We start from the raw sequence: 20,640 nt of genomic DNA, 5'->3' as shown, positions 1-20,640 counted from the left end.
GTAGAGTCTTACTTAACCTGATTTCAGCTACTGGATGATTTGAAGCTGGGCTGTCCTCCCCTGCAAAGGACAGTCTATTCAGGACTGCCGTTATTCCTACTGCAGAGGGGCTTATCAGGGACTCCGCAAGGCTGTCAGAGAAGTCACTTAGGCTCTCAGTCCCTCAAGACCCTCTTCTAGAATCAGCAAATACCCCCAGGCCCAAAGCAGGCCCCAAATTACATGCTCACTTTTCTGGATATTTGTGGTCTCTTAGATCTTGGAAGGGTAATTTTTTACTACCCTGTTAGTTTCCATAGGCCTGTATGCAGATGATTTTTATGTTTTGTTCAGCTTTAAAAATTATCCTTGCCAAGAGAGTTGATTAGAGTTACCTAGTCTGCCTTTATTGAAAGAGGAAGTTCCCTTTCCTGTTATTATTCCTTCTTGATTTAATCTTAGAATGAGATTAACCCCAACATTTCTATTTATATACCTGCATAGGTTCTCTGTGCACACATACCCCTCTACCATACCCTGTTCACCATCTCCACATCCACACAGATCAACTGATTGTTTTCTAACAATACGTTAGAAGTAATCAAGAACCTAAAATTAAATATTTTGCCAAAACCCTTGTGATATATGTCCTTAATTTACACTTCTAGTTCTTAAGCTTCCCTATTTTCTTGGTGTAAAATTATGTTTCCAATAGCAGTTCTCCACTTTTGGTCTTCATTTTCTCTGTAGACAATCTCCTCCACACCAATGACTTTAAATGTAATCTGTATAAATTTTACTTTTTTATTGGCAGACCTGTTCAGAGTATCACATCCGTATATACAACTCTCTGCAAACTCTACTTCGGATGTCTCAAAGGTATCTCAAAGGTAACAAGTCCAAAATTGAGCTCACAGTATTTCCTGTAACACCTGGGCCTCCTCCAGTCTCTTGTCCTAATGTGGGCTTTCTCTAGTCTCCTATCTTAGTGTGTGCCACTGTTACCCACCTGGTTTACAAACCAGGATTTCAGGAGTTATCGTTGATACTATTGGTTTTTTATTGCTCATATAGTCCTGGTTTTGCTTTGTTGTCTATTTCTTTAATCCATCCACCTCTCCAACCAGGCTACTTCCACCGTAGTCCAAGCTACTTTGAAGGTTTGCTCAGGTAAGGGTAACAGATTCCAAGTGATCCTCACCCACTACATCCCTTCCATTCCATCCTACATCACTCTTTTCTGATTCATTTTCGACTTTACAGTCAGCATGAGATTTCAAAGCATTTAAAACTATAATTTGAATATTCTCTTGCATAATGCACCTAAGGATCTGCATAATTTGGGCTTTTTCACTGTCTCGGCAACTCCTTTTGCTTTATGCTCTAGGCACACTGATTTTCTCTCAGTTCTTTGAATCTACATTCAATCTGCATGCTTCTCTTTCCTTCTCAATGCTGGGAATGTTTGCTTTCCTATCTCCCCTTATCTTGCCCTTCATCTAATTATTTCTCTTCATACATGTAATGTCACACCAACAAAATAAGGAAGCTTAAGAACTAGAAGTATAAATTAAGGACATATATCACAAGGGTTTTGGCAAAATATTTAATTTTAAGTTCTTGATTACTTCTAATGTATTGTTAGAAAACAATCAGTTGATCTGTGTGGATGTGGAGATGGTGAACAGGGTATGGTAGAGGGATATATGTGCACAGAGAACCTATGCAGGTATATAAATAGAAATGTTGGGGTTAATCTCATTCTAAGATTAAATCAAGAAGGAATAATAACAGGGAAGGGAACTTCCTCTTTCAATAAAGGCAGACTAGGTAACTCTAATCAACCCTCTTGGCAAGGATAATTTTTAAAGCTGAATGAAACATAAAAATCATCTGCATACAGGCCTATGGAAACTAACAGGGTAGTAAAAAATTACCCTTCCAAGATCTAAGAGACAACAAATATCCAGAAAAGTGAGCATGTAATTTGGGGCCTGCTTTGGGCCTGGGGGTATTTGCTGATTCTAGAAGAGGGTCTTGAGGGACTGAGAGCCTAAGTGACTTCTCTGACAGCCTTGCAGAGTCCCTGGCAAGCCCCTCTGCAGTAGGGAATAAGGGCAGTCCTGAACAGACTGTCCTTTGCAGGGGAGGACAGCCCAGCTTCAAATCATCCAGTAGCTGAAATCAGGTTAAGTAAGACTCTATTGCTAGTGCAGTTAGGTGTCTGCCAGAAGAAAATATATTCCTTCCATGAGAAAGATATCATCCTAGGCCTCAAACTATTTCTACAAATAATTTGTCAAATACAAGACCAAGCACATAATCAATAATATCAACATATATAAGGAGATAAGATAATAAGCAGAAACAATACAAAATGTAAACATACCAAAAGGAGCTCCAGGTACTAGTGCTATATGATACATACATGGTTCAAGAGGATAAAAGATACAATTGAGGATTTCAACAGAGAATTCTCTAAGATATAAAAAATGGCAGATTTTAAAAAGCTAAATGGAAATTCTAGACTAGATAAATACAATAATCAAAATAAAAATCAGGTGAGATACAGATGAATTAGTGAGACAGAAAGTGTATTAGAATAAAACACCAATGAATCACAAACAGAAAAAAGGATGGAAAAGAAAGAAAAGAAGATAAAGGACATGGAAATACTATTAAAATATCTAATATACATAAAATTGGAGTCTTAGAAGGAGGAGAGAGAGAAGATTAGGCAGAGGCACATGTAAAAAGATACCTGAGAATTTTCCAAAACTGGCCAAAGAAAATAAGCCACAGAGTCAAGAAGCCATAAATATGCCTCCATATTTCTAGAAATCTACAGATATACAGTGTAAAATCCTATGCTAATAAAAACATCTATTTAAAATGCATGCGGAAGACATTTTCAAACAGACAAAAACAAAGATAATTTGTTACCAGCAGACTTGTACTGAATACTAAAAGGTGTTCTTCAGGCAGAAAAAAAAAAAGATTCCAAATGGAAATACTATAGGTAATAAAAAATGATAGCTATGTGGGTAAATCTAAATAGATATTGGTTAGATAAAACAATATCTAGGAGACCTGAAATATATAAATAAAATAGCTAACAACAGTAACATATAAGTCAGAAGAGGATTAAATAATAATTATATTATTATCTAGGAAAAGGGTAAAAATACCAATAAATTCGATTTTGATAATATGTCCTTTTTGTAATGTCTAAGGTCACTAACACAACAAAAGTAAAAGAGTCTGTAACTTCCAAGCTAATAGAAGAGGGGGAAAGTGAAATAATAAAACTACTTGATCAATTCAAATAAAATAAATAAGAGAAATAGAAACATAGAGCAGTTGGCAAAAAGAAAAAGCAAATTGTAAGATGACCTATGCAATTACATTAAATGTAAATGGGAAAAATATTCTAATTAAAATACAGTGTGAGACTGGATTAAAAAATAAAACCCAATCATGTTGTTTACAAAATAAAATCTAAAACATCAGGAGAAGCCACAGAGTCGAAGAAGAAATTTCAACACATAACCAGAATATGTAAAGAGTATTATATCATTGAATGGTTATACCACAATTGACTTATCCATCAACAGTTGACTGATATTTGGGTTGTTTCCAGTTTTAGCTATAACAAGTAAAGCTGCAATGAACATTCACGTATAAGACTTTATATGAAAAGATGCTTCATTTTCTCTTAATCCTTAGGAATTAAATAGCTGAGTAATATAGTAGATGTATATTTAAATTTTTGAGAACCTGTTTTCTAAAGTTGTTGTACCATTTTATATTCCCACCAACAGTGTAAGGGAGTTTGAGTTGCTCTACAGTCTTCCACAATACTTCGTATGGTCAATTGCTGTTTTTTTTGTTTGTTTTTGTTATTTTTAGTACAGATATTTTAACAAGTGTATTGGAGATTTACTTGCATTGTCCTAATGACTAATGATGTTGAACATCTTTTCTTATGTTTACTGGCCATCTGCCAATGTTCTTTGGTGAAGCATCTTAAAAATTTTTCCATATTTCTAAAAATTGGGTTGTTTTATTATTGTGTTTTGAGAAGTTCTTTATGAATTCTGAACACAGTCCTTTGTCATCTATGTGATTTGCAAATATTTTCTCCCATTCTGACTTGTCTTTTCATTCACTTAATAGTGTCTTCTGAAGAACAGATCTAATTTATCAAATTTTTCTTCTAAGGATCATGCTTCTAGAGTCATATGTAAGAAACTTTTACCTAATCCAAGGTCACAAAAATTTTCTCTTATGGTTTCCTCTAGAAGTTTTAATAATTTCAGTCTTTAACATTTAGGTCTATGATCTATTTTATCTTTTGCATATGGAGCAAGGTATGGATTTATTTTTCAAACTGTTTGAGCATCATTTGTTGAAAAGTCTATCCTCTCTATAATGAATTGCCTTTGCCCCTGTGTCAAAAACAAACTGACAATTTGTGGGGTAGGTGTAAGTTTTCTTAAACTTTCTCTATGTCTCATTGATTACTTTATCTGTCTTTACACCAATCATACAGTATTAACTGTTGTGGCTATATATTATGTCTTGAAATCAAGTAATGTAAGTCCTCCAATTTTGTTCCTATTTTTCAAAGTTGTTTTGGCTATTCTAGGTCCTTTACATTCTCATACGAATCTTAGAATTAGTTTGTCATTTCCTACAAAAACCTAACCTACTTGAATTTTGATTATTTTGCATTAAATATACACATTGATCTGGGGCAAACTGACATCTTAACAATATTGAGTCTTCTGATCCACGAATATGATCTATATTTCAGTTCACTTAGTTCTCTCATTATTTCCTCTCAGAAATGTTCTATAGTTTTCAGTTTATAGATCTTATGTAAGATTTACCAGATTTATCTCTAAGTATTACTTATTTTAATGCTATTTTGATAGTTTAAGAAAAACTTCAGTTTCCAATTGTTGGTTGCTGGTTTGTAGAAACACAGTTGATTTTTGTATATTGATCTTATATCCCATAACCTTTCTATACTTGCTTGGAAGTTCCAGTATTTTTCTTTTGCAGGTTCCTACATATGATAATGTTATCTGAGAAAAAAAAGACAGCTTTACTTCTTTCTCTGCAATGTGAATGCTTTTTCTTTTTGTTGCCTTACTGTACTGGCTAGAATGTCCAGTATACTGTTAAACAAAAGTGGTTAAGAGCAGACACTTTTGGCCTTTTCCTGATCTTAGGAAAAAGTCTTTCACCTTTAACTGAACCTGTAGGTTTCTCACAGAGGAAGCTCCCATCTATTTCTAGTTTACTGAGTTGTGAGGTTATTTATTTATTTATTTATTTATGAGATGGAGTCTCGCTCTGCTGCCCAAGCTGGAATGCAGTGGCACAATCTCGGCTCACTGCAACTCTGCCTCCCGGGTTCAAGCAATTCTCCTGCCTCAGCTTCCTGAGTAGCTGGGATTACAGATGCCTGCCACCACGCCTGGCTAATTTTTGTATTTTTAGTAGGGATGGGGTTTCACCATGTTGGCCAGGCTGGCCTCGAACTCCTGACTTCATGATCCACCTGCCTCGGCCTCCGAAAGTGCTAGGATTACAGGCATGAGCCACCATGCCAGGCCTTATTTTATTTTAAGACAGGGTCTCACTATCTTGCCTAGACTAGACTAAAACTATTGGGCTCAAGAGATTCTCCAGCCTCAGCCTCCTAATAGCTGGGATTACAGGTGTGTGTCATCACACCTGGCTAAGATTTTTTTTTCCAGAAATAGTTGTTGGATTTTGTCATATACTTTTTCTAAATCTACTGAGATGATTAGATGGTGGTGTTCCTTTTTTAGGTTTCTGACAAGATTTATACTGACTAGTTTTTAAATTTTGAAACAATCTTGAATTCCTGAGATAAACCCTGACTAGTCATAATGTATTATTATCCTTCTGATATATTGTTGGATTTGATTTCTCATTTTTTGGGTGTTTGCATCTATGCTCATGAGTATATATACATCACGGTAATGCTGGGCCTGAAAGTTTATCAGGAAGTTCTTACCTCCTCCTCTATTTTCTGAAAGAATTTGTGTAGAATTGTTATTTCCTTTACATTTACCCTAATTTTTACCATTTCCAGTGCTCATTTATTCATGTAAATCAATTTCCATCTGGTATCACATTACTTTTACCTAAATAATTTCCTTTACAGCCAGGCACGGTAGCTCACATCTGTAATCCCAGCACTTTTGGGGGCAGATCACCCGAGGTCAGGAGTTCAAGACCAACCTGGCCAACATGGTGAAACCCTGTCTCTACTAAAAACATAAAAATTAGCTGGGCATGGCAGCAGACCTGTTCCCCACTATTTGGGAAGCTGAGGCAGGAGAATCGCTTGAACCCGGGAGGCAGAGGTTGCAGTGAGCCTAGATTGTGCCATTGCACTCCAGCCTGGGCAACAAAAGCGAAACTCCATCTCAAAAAAAAAAAAAAAGAAAAAAAAAAAAGATTTTCCTTTACCATTTCTTGTGGTATAGATTTGATATAATTAATTCTCTCAATTTCTGTTTATCTAAAAAGCTACTTTGTCTTCTTCCTGGAAAGGTATTTTAACTGGGTATATATTTCAGTTGACTTTTTAATTTTTGCTTTTTACTTTCAGTACTTTTAATATGATATTCTTTTGTCCTCTAGACTACATAGTTTCTGATCAGAAGCCTGTTCAATTGTCACCTTTGTCTCTGGCTACCTCCAAGATTATCCTTTTTATTTTCAGCAGTTTATGAGGTATCTAGGGGTGACGGGCTGTGTGTGTGTGTGTGCGTGCGCGTGCGGTGTCTAGGGGTGAGTGTGTGTGTGTGTGCGCGCGCAGTGTCTAGAGGTGAGGGTGTGTGTGTGTGCGCGCGTGCGGTGTCTAGGGGTGAGGGTGTGTGTGTGTGCGCGCGCGTGCGGTGTCTAGGGGTAAGGAGGCGTGTGTGTGTGTGTGCGTGCGGTGTCTAGGGGTGAGGGTATGTGTGTATGTGTTCGTGTGTGCACTCGCACGCATTTATCCTGCTCTGAGTCCTCTGGTCTTCTTAGATCTATGCTTTGTCCTGGCTAGTATTTCTTTAAATAATTCTTCCTTCCCATTTCTCTTTTCTCTTTCTGAGATGCCGATTGCATATATATTAGATCTCTTTTTATGCTGTCTCAAAGCCATTGGATGTTCTCATTTTTCACTCATTTCTATCTCTATGTTTCAGTTTGGATAGTTTCTATTTTCAAGTTCACTGATTCTTTCACCAGACATGTTCAAACTCCTGATAAGCCCACTGAAGAAATGCTTCATCTTAGATATCATCTTTTTTATTTCTAGCATTTTTTTTTCATTTGAGACAGTGTTTTGCTCTTGTTGCCTATGCTAGAGTGCAATGGTGCAATCTCGGCTCACCGCAACCTCCGCCTCCCGGGTTCAAGCGATTCTCCTGCCTCAGCCTCCTGAGTAGCTGGGATTACGGGGATGTGCCACCACGCCTGGCTAATTTTGTATTTTTACTAGAGATGGGGTTTCTCCATGTTGGTCAGACTGGTCTCAAACTCCTGACCTCAGGTGATCCGCCCACCTCAGCCTCCCAAAGTGCTGGGATTACAGGCCTGAGCCACCACACCCGGCCTATTTCTAGCATCTTCATTTGATTATTTTATAGATCCTCTCTCTGTTGAAATGCCCTATACATCCAGGCATGTTGTTTTTTCAGTGGATTTTTTTTACCATATAAATCACAGTTACTTTAAATTCCCTAATACTTCCAATATCTGGGTCATCTCTGACACTAGACCTGTTGTTGCTTTATGTTTTGGTAAGTTTTCCTATTTTGTGTGCCCAGAAATTTTTGATTTTGAAATGTTGAATGCTGGATATTCAGTGATGATAGGGGCAACAGTATTTATGCTCAGAAATGAACATTCCACCTCTGCTAGGCTGTTAAGTCCAGGGGGTTGAATAATCAGTCTAGTTAGCAGTTGAGCTGGGTTTCAGGATTTTTGTTGCTACGGCAATCACAGCACAACAGGTTTCAGACCTCCAATAGTGGGCCACTATTACCTTTTGTTTAACGTGCAGCCTCAGATGCCAAAGGGTTTGCCTCAGTGTTCCTGCTCCACCCTCAGTTTTCAGCAGGCGGTCTCTCTCCACACTCTTGTCCCTTCTCTAGTAGTAGACAACTGTTGCTTGTTACTACACACTAGACTAATGGTGGATGTAGAGTATTCTCAGATATCTTGGTGCAGCCTCATCTTAGGTAGGGGGTCTTTGAGCCTGGGCCTCAGGAATGTAACTTTTTCAGTGTTCTTGTCCTATAACTTTGTATCTTGGGGTGCGGGAGGGGGACCTTTGCCAGGGTCAAGTTTCTTGCCCTATCCCCACTGGTGGCAGACCTCTGCTTTTTATCAGTGCAGGGTCCTAGTTCTAACATCTCCTGCCTTCCACACCCAGCCCGTAGTGTCAAAAGGCTTATGCTCCCACCTTTCTCCCAGAAGTAAGTGATCTTTGCATGGTCCTGGAGGAGTGAGGGTTTTCTACCTCTCTTCCAGAAGCAAGTGGGTTTTGCTCCTACCAAACTCATCAAAGCAATGGCACTTCACCTGGGCTGTAGAAGCAGGAAAGTTCACTGCTTCTCCCTCTGCAGCTTAGACTTTTGCTTCATAAAGGAGAAGGTTTTCAGGAAATGGGCAGAGTTGGCTCCTGTCCCTCAGCAACAGCTCATCACAACCACATCTTTATCACCAAGGGAGATCTCCAATCTCCTGCCTTGTCCCCCAGTCTTTCTCACAGATCAAACAGTGGAGACGTATGGAAAAGAGCTTGCAAATGGATGCAAAGCTCCTCTGTGTCTAAGCTACAAGTTATCCTAAACACATAAACTGTGCAAGCTCACATTCACCCTTTAAAAATGTGTTAAAATCTTAGCTGATACTGCTAACTACTTTATGTGGTGGGCACCTCTTCCTCCTATGCTCTGCCAAGTCAATGTTCCTGTGTCCCATCTATCCTCAGAGGGGTTTGTTACTCCTCTTGAGAATTCAGCTCACTTGGCTGCCTGGTGACCAACTCTGATGTGCTCAAGAAGTTATGACTGTGTGGATTTTGTGGATAACCTACTGTTGTTAGAATGAGAGTGATGTTCTCTTGCAGCTTTCTATATCCTAAATGGAAGTGAAACGGATTGCTTTGTTTTTGAGCCCTAGTATCATTCCTTACTCACTTACAAGCTTAACCACACATTTAAAGTAATTTCAGAGGTTTCCGTTCGTTTTTATTGCAGATAGGGTAAAAATAACAAATGACTGAATGACTAGGAAGCATATGTGAAAACGCTGGTGTCCACTAGGAATTTACTGAAAGGCAATATTTTTAGGTCTATAAGGAATACCAGCTAATATAACTCTATATACCCAGAAAAACTATATACTCAGTAAATGTTTCACAGAACTTTAATTATTATTGTGAAGTAATTAGTAATGTCAATCTATTTTGTCCTTAAATACAAATAGATATATATGTAAAAAGAAAAAGCATAAAAGACATTATTCTCAAAATGCATAGCATTAAATGTACCTTTATTTTTTAAGCTGTAAACCATAGAACAGTTTGTATCAATCTGTTCATCTCTAATTCCTTTCATTAATACTTTTCTTTTCTGAGTGAAATAAACAATAAGTTACATAATTTTATGCTTCCTAAACCACAAGACCTCTTAATTCTGACCCTGATGATTATCTTCTATCAACCTTACATTATAGGAATTATTTCACTTTCTTATTTACATTCCTTCCTATCAGTGTCCCTAAATGTTTAGCCTGTCTAAAGAATACTATATTGTGGGCTTTTTATGATCTGTAAGGGTCTGGAACATCATGATCTGCTTATTATGCTTATCTCAGAACACATCATCTTCAGTGAGGAAGGCAGATCCCTGTTTTCTTAGCTGCAAACCAAAGAAGAAAGCAATCTGTATAATTTGTTTATGCTCTTTAATTCTTTTAGTCAAAACTATTTCTTTTTCTTGGTGAACTGTAAGAATAAATTACATACTTTCATGCTTCCTAGAAATCTCCCAATAAAATATTCATAAACACTGAATTTTTTAAGCCTAGATTTTCCCAACTGTAAAATGAGTATAAATACATCACACGGAGCTGTTAGGAAGATTTTTTTAAGGATATATCTAAAGCATTAAGCATAGTGCCTGGCCTACAGTGTTCCACACATTATTACAGCTTGAGTATCCCTTATCCCAAATGCTTGTAACCAGAAGTGTTTCAGATTTTGAATGTTTTGCGATTTTGGAATATCTGCATATTCATAATGAAATACCTTGGGGATAGGACCCAAGTCTAAATATGAAATTCATTTGTTTCATATACATTTTATACACATAGGCTGAATGTAATTTTATACAATATTTTAAATAATTTTGTGCATGAAACTAAGTTTTGACTGCATTTTGACTTTAACTGCACCTCATCACATGAGGTCAGATGGGGAGTTTTCTACTTGTAGCATCATGTTTATGCTCAAAAAGCTTCAAATTTTGGAGCATTTTGATTTTGGATTTGAGGATTAGGAATGTTCAATCTGTGTTGTTTGTTCACTTAACTATGCTACTTGAAATAGGACTTTTAAAAAAGTAAAGTTAAGCTTTCTATTTAAAAATGTATTTATAAAGTGAATGCTTTCTGTAAAAACTCTAGAATAAGATGTTAAAAAAAAAACTACCCATATACAGGAGACATAAAATTCTATAATAAATAATCATATTAGGAGAAATTATTATTTTTTCCTATTATTTCTTTCTCTTTTTTTTGTTTTTTTGTTTTTTTGTTTTTTAGAGGCAAGGTCTTGCTATGCCGCCCTAGCTGGAGTGCAGTCAGTAACTACTCACTGCAGCCTCAAACTCCTGGGCCCCAGCCTCCTGAGCAGCTGAGACTATGGGCATGCACCGAAATAAAAGGAAATCACATTTCACATTGATTATGTCCCTTTTATCCTTTCTTTATTATATATTTCCCGAATCCTCTCCAAACCCCCAAAAAGTCTCTCTCAAACATAAATCAGCGTTATATACCATTCTACATGTATGTGTCAAATTTCCAAACAAATTCTGTTCCTACTTCTCATCCAAGAATGCCATCAGTGGACCAGGCCAATGTTCCCTTGGTCTTTCAGGTAGATATTTATATTGTCTCTAAATGTTAAGTTCAATGAACACTCATTTACAAAATTTTTTTGAGTGCCTATTATCTGCCAGGCACTATTCTAGGTTCCGGGGGTATAGTGAGAAACTAGACTGACAAATATTCTGCCCTCATGAAAGAAAGGGAAAAGACTGGCAGATGATGAGGTCACAAAGGTAGATGGGGGTGATTTAAGGACATGGTAGGGGGTTGTATTATATCTGAAATGGGAAGTTACTTTCATTAGTTTCCTGTGGCTGCTGTAACAAATTACCACAAACTGAGTGGCTTAAAACAACAGCTATTTCTTCTCTCACAGGTCTGGAGGCCAGAATTTCAAAGTCAGTATCACCTGGTCAAAATCAAAGTGTTGGCAAGGCCACATTCCATCTAGAGGCTCTGGGGTAGAATCTGCTTTTTGCTTCTTTCAGCTTTTGGTGGTTGCTATCATTCCTTGGCTTGTGGCCACATCACTCCAATCTCTACCTCCATCTTCACATTGCATTCTTCTACATGTATATGTCAACTCTCGTCTGCCTTCTTATAAGGACACGTGATGGCATTTAGACCACCACCCCAATAATCCAGGATAATCTCCCAATCTCAAAATCCTTAACTGTATGTGTAAAGACCCTTTTTCCAAATAAGGTAACATTTACAATTTCTAGGGATTAGGGCCCAATATCTTTTGGGAAGGAGCATGATTCTACCTACCACACCACTTAAGTAATTTTCATGCAAGTGGGAGACAAGATATGATTGATGCTTTTTAAAAGATCTCTCTGGGTGAGTTTGCTCTAGGAGGCAAAATGGAAGCAACAGACTCAGTGACGAGGCTGCTGTAGTACAGACAGGAGATGACTAAGGCTTGAGACATTAAATTACACATTTTATATCTGTTACAGTCATGATCAGCTAATGAGTAGTAAAGAGTGAGGACTCAGGGCTCAGACTTCCTGTTTAAACCTAATTATACCACTTGCAAGCTTTGCGACGTTGAGCAAGTTACTTAACTAAGTTGTTTCTTCCACTGTCAAGTGATCATTATAGAACTATGAGTATTCAGATTAAAATGTGTAGAATATCTGACAGAATACAGTGCCCGACACATAGTAAGACCTCAATAAATATTGGCTACATTATTTTTATCTGTGCCTGGAATTGCTCAATTTCTCTTTTATATAATTTTATGACAAATTTATGGTTGCCAAAATGTAAGTGTAAAAACAACTAAATAAATTTAATACCTCGATAAGCAGAGAGTGTTTTTTGCATTGGATTGTAATGGAATCACCTTCGTTATGTGGTGTAATTATATCGCTATTATTCTGAATTTTATAAAAGACCATGGTATAATATTTTGGATATTTATCTTGACAATCAAATTCTTTCACTTCTAGATAATGAGAAGTTCAAAGCAAATATTGAAGTCTAACAAACATCTAAGATTTCAATTTAATATACTGTGGAAAAAGAATTAAAACAATAAAATCACAGGAAAAAAAGTATTTGATAGATACCCTAGGATTAAATCATGTAACATGAATATATGGTAAAAACTATATTTTAAAATGTCTCCACATTTAAGAAATTTAAATTGGAGGTCAAAATATTTCCTTTCTAAATTTCTAGCTAAATTTAACCTTGAGATGAGTGGCCTAACTGCACTACCATTCATTGCCCACTTAGCACACAATTTAGAAAATAAATTGGGGAAATACTATGGATTGGCTTAATTCTATTTTTCTTACTTTCTATTTTTCTTCTTTGTTAGTTATTCTAGACAGCAACCTCAATCTGATGGATTAGCTCAATTGTAACACTAACTCTGTTTCTGACATTTTATTTTTAAACATTAAATTCCTTTATCTCCAAAACAGTGAAAACAGCAACCTATTTTTTAAATCACTTTTCAATTAATCCATTATCATAAGAACAAAATGCAAATGCAATAAAACAAAAATATCACTGGTGAAAGTTTATAATACATAAGGCCAGCAAAATCTCCATTACTTCATCTGATATTCTTAAAGGTAAAGACAAGGTAAAAAGTGAGCTCTAAAAGCTGCACACACCACTGTTATAAATGTGGTAAAAATCTTGGTATTGATTAACTTCTTGCATAAAATATGTATTGTTCATATCTTTAAATTATCTAAAAGTAAATCATTCACAAAAGACTAGTATTATCAAGTACACAAATTATTTTCCTTATGAATTTAACAGACTATCAACTATAACTGAAAACCAGCAGAACCATATGCATGGTCAAGCCAGAAATCTGGAAGTCATCTCTCACTTCACAAACCCAATCTGTTATGAAATTCTGCTCATTCTACCTTAACCCATGTATCTCAGATATGTCTACTGCTCTCTACTGTCTTAATTAGTTGTCCTCATACTAGCTATGAGGGCCAGTACTGAAGCTTCCTAACTATCCCACTCCAGTCTATTCTCCATACAATAACCAAAATGATCACTGTGAAATAGAAACACAATTAAGTCACTGCCTGCTTTAAAGACTTCAACGACTTTTCACTGTCCTAAGAATGAAAACCAACATTTGCATGCTCTTTCATCAACCATTTCTCTAACCTCTTCTCAATCACACCCCACCCCATCCACTGGGTCCAAAACACACCTGTCTCTCTCAGTCCCACCCAGCTCTTTCACCTTAGGGCTAATTACCATTCTCTCCACCTGAACTACTTGGTCCTGACTCTCAAATGGCTGCTTCTTTCCATCCCTTCAGTTTTCTGCTCCTCAAAAAGGCATTCCTTGCCATCCCAATGCACAGCAGGTGCCCTCGTTACTATATTACTTTATCTCATCAACTCATGTTCTGTACACTCAGAGTGCTTATCACAAATGACCATTATACCTTTCTTGGGTGAGGAGGGATTTACTTGTTTAATGTCTGTTTCTCCATCTGGACTGTAGCCTCCTCCTCGAGGGCAAGTCCCCCATCTTTTGTTCACTTCTATTTTCCCAGTGCTTGGAACAGTGCCTGCCTTATAAAAGGACTCAGTAAATATTTATGAATGAATGAGAATGCCATTATTACTAAATGCTCAAGATCACTTTCTTTTAAAAAATTGAGAAATCATGGCCAAGCAAAAGTAAATAAAGCAGTTACCCGAGATGTTGTCAGCATTTCATCACTGGAAAGTAGACACTCACAGAAGTGAGGTAGAATTGACAAAGGCGCTAACCAGGAGTACCAATAAGTCATAACAAAATCTGAATACAATGAATTTAAAATAATATGCACAGAAACACAGACTTTATCATTTGAAATGGGAGTGATTAAATGTTTGGCTGTCTACATTATATATTAGACTATCAATAAAAGTCATTATTATTGGAGTTACCCCCATAAAGCCCTTCTCATTTGCCTTATTCTTCAGCATTTTTACATCAAGTCACAAGCACACAATACTCTATTATACTTGTTCTCTCATTGTTTTCCATGGTCACTAGACCTTCCTAATATACAGTCTAATTTGGACTCTTCTACCTTTTCGGTATCTCTTTTAAACGGAGTACAGCAAGACGATGGTCCTAAATAAATGGTTGCATGTTGATTAGTAAAATAAATGAGTGAAATCATTCACATATAAATAAAGGTTTCCTTAGTACATGTTCATTAGTATATACTACCTTTGTATCCATTATTCAGTTAATATACTCTGTATTATGGATTAATTTTCATTACTTTTAAAGCTTATTAAAACCATATCTTCTATAACTCAGGCATACCTTACAGTTTCAAAAGATACATTTGATTCTTTGTATAAATACGCTATACATATGAGTGTATAATATTCTTTATACACTTTGATTCTTTGTATAAATATGATACATTTGATTCTTTGTATTATACACTCATATATATAGCATATTTATACAAAGAATCAAATGTATCTTTTGAAACTGTAAGGTATGCCTGAGTTATAGAAGATATGGTTTTAATAAGCTTTAAAAGTCATGAAAATTTGTATAAAATTTTCTTTAGAATATTTTAAATAGAAAGTAAGAAAACAAAAAAAAGTGTATAATATTCCTTATACACTCCCATGAAATTAAGGTTTTGGGGGAGCTGTTACTTAACTTCCTTTATTGTGAACTCAACAAAAGGATTTTTGCAAAGTAATTTAGAGACCTCTAAAGTTCACTGCTCTCTTTCATCTTTTATTCTTGCATATGAAACTTTGGATATCTAATATGCTTTCTGTGGACCAGATTTCACCTGCTCAATGCAAAGTGTGCAGCATGCAGTATTTTTAGCTATAAATCTAATTTGCTTACTTACATTAACTCTGTAGCCAAGAGGACCTAAATACCTGTTCCTTTCTGCTATTGTTTAACTGGCACTTCCAGGTGTCATGCTGACAAGTGTAGGTCAGTTAGTATCACTGAAATTGAACGTAAAAATAAACCTGGTCTGTGTGGGCCTAATTCCTTTGAAACATGGCATGATTCTGGGAAAAACAGATATAAAAAAGCTTGATTTACTTTTGAATCACATGCAATGCCAAAATAAATATCATCTTAATTCACCATTGTAATCAGTCAAAATGTTCACAGTGCCTGCATAGGTGGGCATCTCATGAAAATAACATGGTATGTCCCTGATCTAAATCACAGTCACTAGAACCATCTACATATGCCTAAAAATAAAACTCAAGGACTCAATAATAACTTCAGTATTTTAAACACATAAATTAAAAATTATGACAAGAGCTATATCCAAATAAAAAAAAAAAGCAAAATCTACCAACCTCTATTAGCAAACATAATCCTCATTAGTATGTAACCTCACTGACCCCATTAGTAGGTAAACTCTTGGAGGACACACACACTGGTGTCTGTTTTATTCATTCAAGTTCTTATAAAGAAAAGCACTTTGCACATAAGTACAAATAAATAATTACTAAATATTTAATAGTTGAAATTATTTAATTTTATATTAATAATCAATAAATATTAGTCAGAAGAAAGAATGTAATAGATCAAACATTTTTGTTCATAGCAGAAAAACTATTTCTGAAGAAATTTATAAAGCAATAAATTACATACACATCTAAAATTGTGATGGCTATAATTCAATCTTTATCTGATGATTCTTCAGAAGTCATCATAGGGTCAATTATTAGGAATATCAGCTCAATTATATTATCAATGTTATACAAATACTATTAATATAGATTTAAGTCAACAGAATATTAAATACTTTTTTTTAAGAATAATTAAGAGGTGTTTTTGAGCTACTAAAAACTACCTTTAGTAAAATGTCTCTACTGAGAAAATGACCAAAGAAATTTTACAACTTAAGATCTGGATTTCTCCATTTCCATCAGCTAATTTCCCTAAATATTCTCATTATAATTCACAATGTATATAATAACACTTCCTCCACTCAATTTTTAGGTGCAGAAGATAAGCCATCAAAGCTCCAAAATCCTTTCAACAACGACAACATGCTACTGGGAAAAAATGGGAAACTCCAATCTTATTTCATACCAACTTACTCTGACTTTTGGCAACACTCTCCGAAGCGTCTCAGTGGGATTCTGTCGCATCAAAAATGGGAGATTTGCAATCACACTTGTTCCTTGGACATCTTGACCAGCACTTACAAAGAAAACACAAATTTAAAATTTATAATTATAAGCTGAATTCCTCTGCACAGTTATAAAAAGTATGGACTAATTGGAAAAATGACTGCTTTGAACGTTAAGCACTCAGACTTCTAAGTTTTAAGCCAGAAATACATCATTTAGATATAAAATTAAAACCAAAACTGAAATTTCATTAAGCAAATCTTAAAACAAATACATGAAGATATTAATTATGCTTGTGCTGAAACAAGATTGTCTATTGTTTTATATGTCTTAAGTCTAAAAGTTTCGAGACTATTATTAAATACATATTTTTTAATTCTACCTCATTTTTTCCTGTGACCTGCCAGTTTGCCATCCTTTATAAAAATATATAAATGGTAACATTTTATTACGGTAAAACATTAATAGTCATAGCAACAGGTACAGCAATAAAATCAACTACAGCAAAATCATACAACTTTCTCTTGGTACAGTGAAATCACTTGTTACACTAGATTTGACTCCATGTCAGAAACTTCTTAAAGATACACTCGATACTCTTAAAGATCAGCAGGGTATATTTAAATAATTCCTTTTTAAATTAACATTCATTAAGGAGTTATCAAAATAATCTCAGCAATACTCTAGCGGCCTAAATACCTTGAAAAAAATGTTCAGATTCTTCCCAATAAAACCATTTCCACAAACAGCAAAAAACTGTTTTCAAATATAACCAAAGTGGCCTAAGTTCTGAAAGTGCTTGAAATATACATATATATATCTATATATATATAGACATATAAATCAAAAAGATGCTAATAAACATGGCATCACCTCAGAGGGAAATTCCACCTGTTCTTAACTGACACCGATTTAAATATTGATAGCTGATTCCATAATATTTACTTATTGATTAGAATTATTTTTACTTATCTCTTCAAATGGATTTGTAGTTATACGTACATAAGACTTTAATACATGTTTTACATAGTTTTTAAAATAATATTATTTTTGCTTTAGAGTAAGTTCTATTAGAAAGAATCATATTCTGATTCTAAATGAAGCTGCCCTGCCATGAAGAAAGGCTTTTTCTGTTGCTATACGGTAAGCTATGAAATACAGGACATCATAATCATTCCACTGTTCTCATCACTCTCTAGGAGAATCCTTTAATAGACAAAATTCAGAAGGAATAGCAAAGGGTGTGAAATAGAGAACCCATGCCAAATGGAGAGAGGATCAAAAAAAGAGAAATCAAAGTTGCACAGAAAAATACTATTTGTAGTGAACTGAATGATGGCCCCCTAAAAGATATGTCTACATCTTAATCCTAGAACCTGCGATTATTGTCTTAATTTTTAAAGGGCTCTTGAGATAAAGAGATTATCCTGGGTTATCCAAACTATGTAGGCCCTAAATCCAATAGCAAGTGTCCTTAAAAGAAAAACTCAGAGAATAAAACACAATAGATGGCCATTTGACCACAGATGCAGAAATTTGAGCAATACAGCCACAAGTCAGGGAATGGTGACAACCACCAAAAGTCGGAATAGGCAAGAATGGATTCTCCTCTAGATCCCTGCTGACATCTTGACTTCAGACTTCTGTTTTCTAGAACTGTGACAGAATAAATTTCTATTATTTTTAAGCCACCTGGTTTGCGGTAATTTGTTACAACATCCAGAGGAAATAAATTTACTACACTGCTAAAGAACTGAAAGAGAATAATCTGAAAGAAAAAGAAAATGACAATGCCTGGCCCAGGGTAGAGGTTCAATAAATATCTCTTGAAAACATGAATGAATAGATGGCTAACTAGATGAACAGATGTCAGGAACATTAAATATTGAATGTTCAGTGAATTTTATTCACAATTTGCAATTAAGATAAAAAAGGGTATAATCTCTAATACCTCATGGAGGTGAAAACAAAACTTTTCACAGGAAGGCAAGAAAAAGAAAACAGAAGCAAAAAAAGAACAAATAAAAAATAAAATGATACACTTTAGCCTTAAAATATCAACAATTACATTAAATATAAGTGGTCTAAATATATCAATTTAAGACCGGAATTGGCAGAGTGGATTTTAAAAATGATTCGACTATATACTGTCTACAAGAAACTCACTTCAAATATAACAGTATCAGTGGTTGAAAATAAAGAATGGAAAATAATGTATCATAGAAATGTGAATCAAAAGAAAGCAGGAGTGGCTATATGAATATCAAGTAAAGTAAATCTCAGAGAAGAGAAAATCACCAGAGACAGACAGGGACACTATAAAATGATAAAAGAGATGAATCCACCAAGAAATAGCAAACCTAAGTGTGTATACAACAAACTGAGTTGCAAAATATGTGATGTAAAAACTGATGAGACTGAAAAGAAAAACAGACAAATACACAGGTGCAGCTGGAGATTTCAGAACCCATCTCTCAACAACTGACAGAACTACACAGGGAATCAGCAAAGATATAGAAGAACTCAAGAATACCAACAACCAAGATTTAGTAGACATTTATAGAACACTCTATCCAACAACAGCAGAATACACATTCCATTCAAGTGCCCAAAGAATATATATCAAGACAGACCACAAAACAAACCTCAACAAATTTTTGAAAATTTAAATAATACAGAATTTTCTCTAACCACAATGGAATCAAACTAGAAGTTAGTAAAAGAAAGGTAACAGAAAAATCTCCCAACTCTTGGAAACTAAACAACAAACTTCTATATATTCCCATGAATCAAAGAGAAAGGTCTCACGGGAAATCAAAAAATACACTGAACTAATGAAAATAAAAAATCAACATTTGTGGGATACAGCTAACATATTCAAAGAGGGAAAGGTAACCATTAGAAAAAAACGGAACATCTCAAATCAATAATCTAACTTTCCACTTCAAGAACCTAGAACAAAATAATCACAATACAAGCAGAAGAAACAAAGAGATGAGATTAATAATAAAAATAGAAAAAATAAAAGGAAGGAAACAAAGACCTAGTTGTTTTAAAGATCAATAAAAATCAACTAATCTCAGCAAGAATGACAAAAGAACAAGACAAGACATGAATTACCAACAACAGGATTGAAACGGTAGGTATCTCTACAGACTGCAGAAATCAAAAGGATAATAAGTGAATGCTATGAATACTTCTATACATATAAATTTGAAAACTTAGACAAAATGGTCCAATTCTTTGATAAACATAGTCACAACTTATCCAATATGAAAGAGATCATCTGAATGCTCCTACAACTATTAGAGAAATTGAATTAATATTTTCAAAGTCTTAAAAAATTTTCCAGGCCCAGATGGTTTCAATGGAGAATACTACCATTTAATGAAAAATTAACACTATTCTACACAATCTCTTCCAGAAAAGAGAAGAGGAGGTGGCACTTCCTAAATCACTTCATGAAGAAAAACTGCAAAGCAGTATACCTCATATATATAGATGCAAAAATATTTAACAAAATTTTAGCAAGAATTATATACCATGATCAAATGAAGTTTATTGCAGGGATGCAACGCTGGTTCAATATTAAAAATCAATGTACTCCATCACATTAACAGGCTAAAGAAGAAAAATATCACGTGATCATACCAATTCAGAAAAAACATGTGACAAAAGTCAACACATGAACACTGAAATTACAAATTCAATATAATTTATAATCACTCCAAAAAACTAACAAAATATGTACAGAAGTTGTAGGCTGAAAATACACAATGCTGAAAGAAATCAAAGGATATCTAAGCAATTAGAGAGGCACACACTGGGAAATTCAGCATGGTAAATATGGCGATTCTCCCCAAAGTGGTATACAGCTTTAACACAATTCCTA

The 20,640-nt window shown here is 35.0% G+C and overlaps 1 protein-coding gene across 5 annotated transcripts in view; it reads right to left on the bottom strand.

The window, feature by feature from the left end:
* The window catches only part of PPP4R4 (protein phosphatase 4 regulatory subunit 4), a 105,103-nt gene that overhangs the window by 54,136 nt on the left and 30,327 nt on the right, over window positions 1-20,640 (bottom strand). For all 5 annotated transcript variants that reach the window (XM_031001973.3, XM_031001975.3, XM_055361374.2 and 2 more), the window contains exon 3: window positions 16,716-16,818. In XM_031001973.3, coding sequence (XP_030857833.1) covers window positions 16,716-16,818 — 103 coding nt within the window. The remainder of the gene's footprint in view (window positions 1-16,715; window positions 16,819-20,640) is intronic.

Source organism: Gorilla gorilla, chromosome 15 (genome assembly GCF_029281585.2).
Source record: "Gorilla gorilla gorilla isolate KB3781 chromosome 15, NHGRI_mGorGor1-v2.1_pri, whole genome shotgun sequence".
In the NCBI taxonomy this organism is placed as follows: domain Eukaryota; kingdom Metazoa; phylum Chordata; class Mammalia; order Primates; family Hominidae; genus Gorilla; species Gorilla gorilla.
Note: the sequence above shows the minus strand (reverse complement) of the source record. Positions and strands in the feature narration are given on the sequence as shown.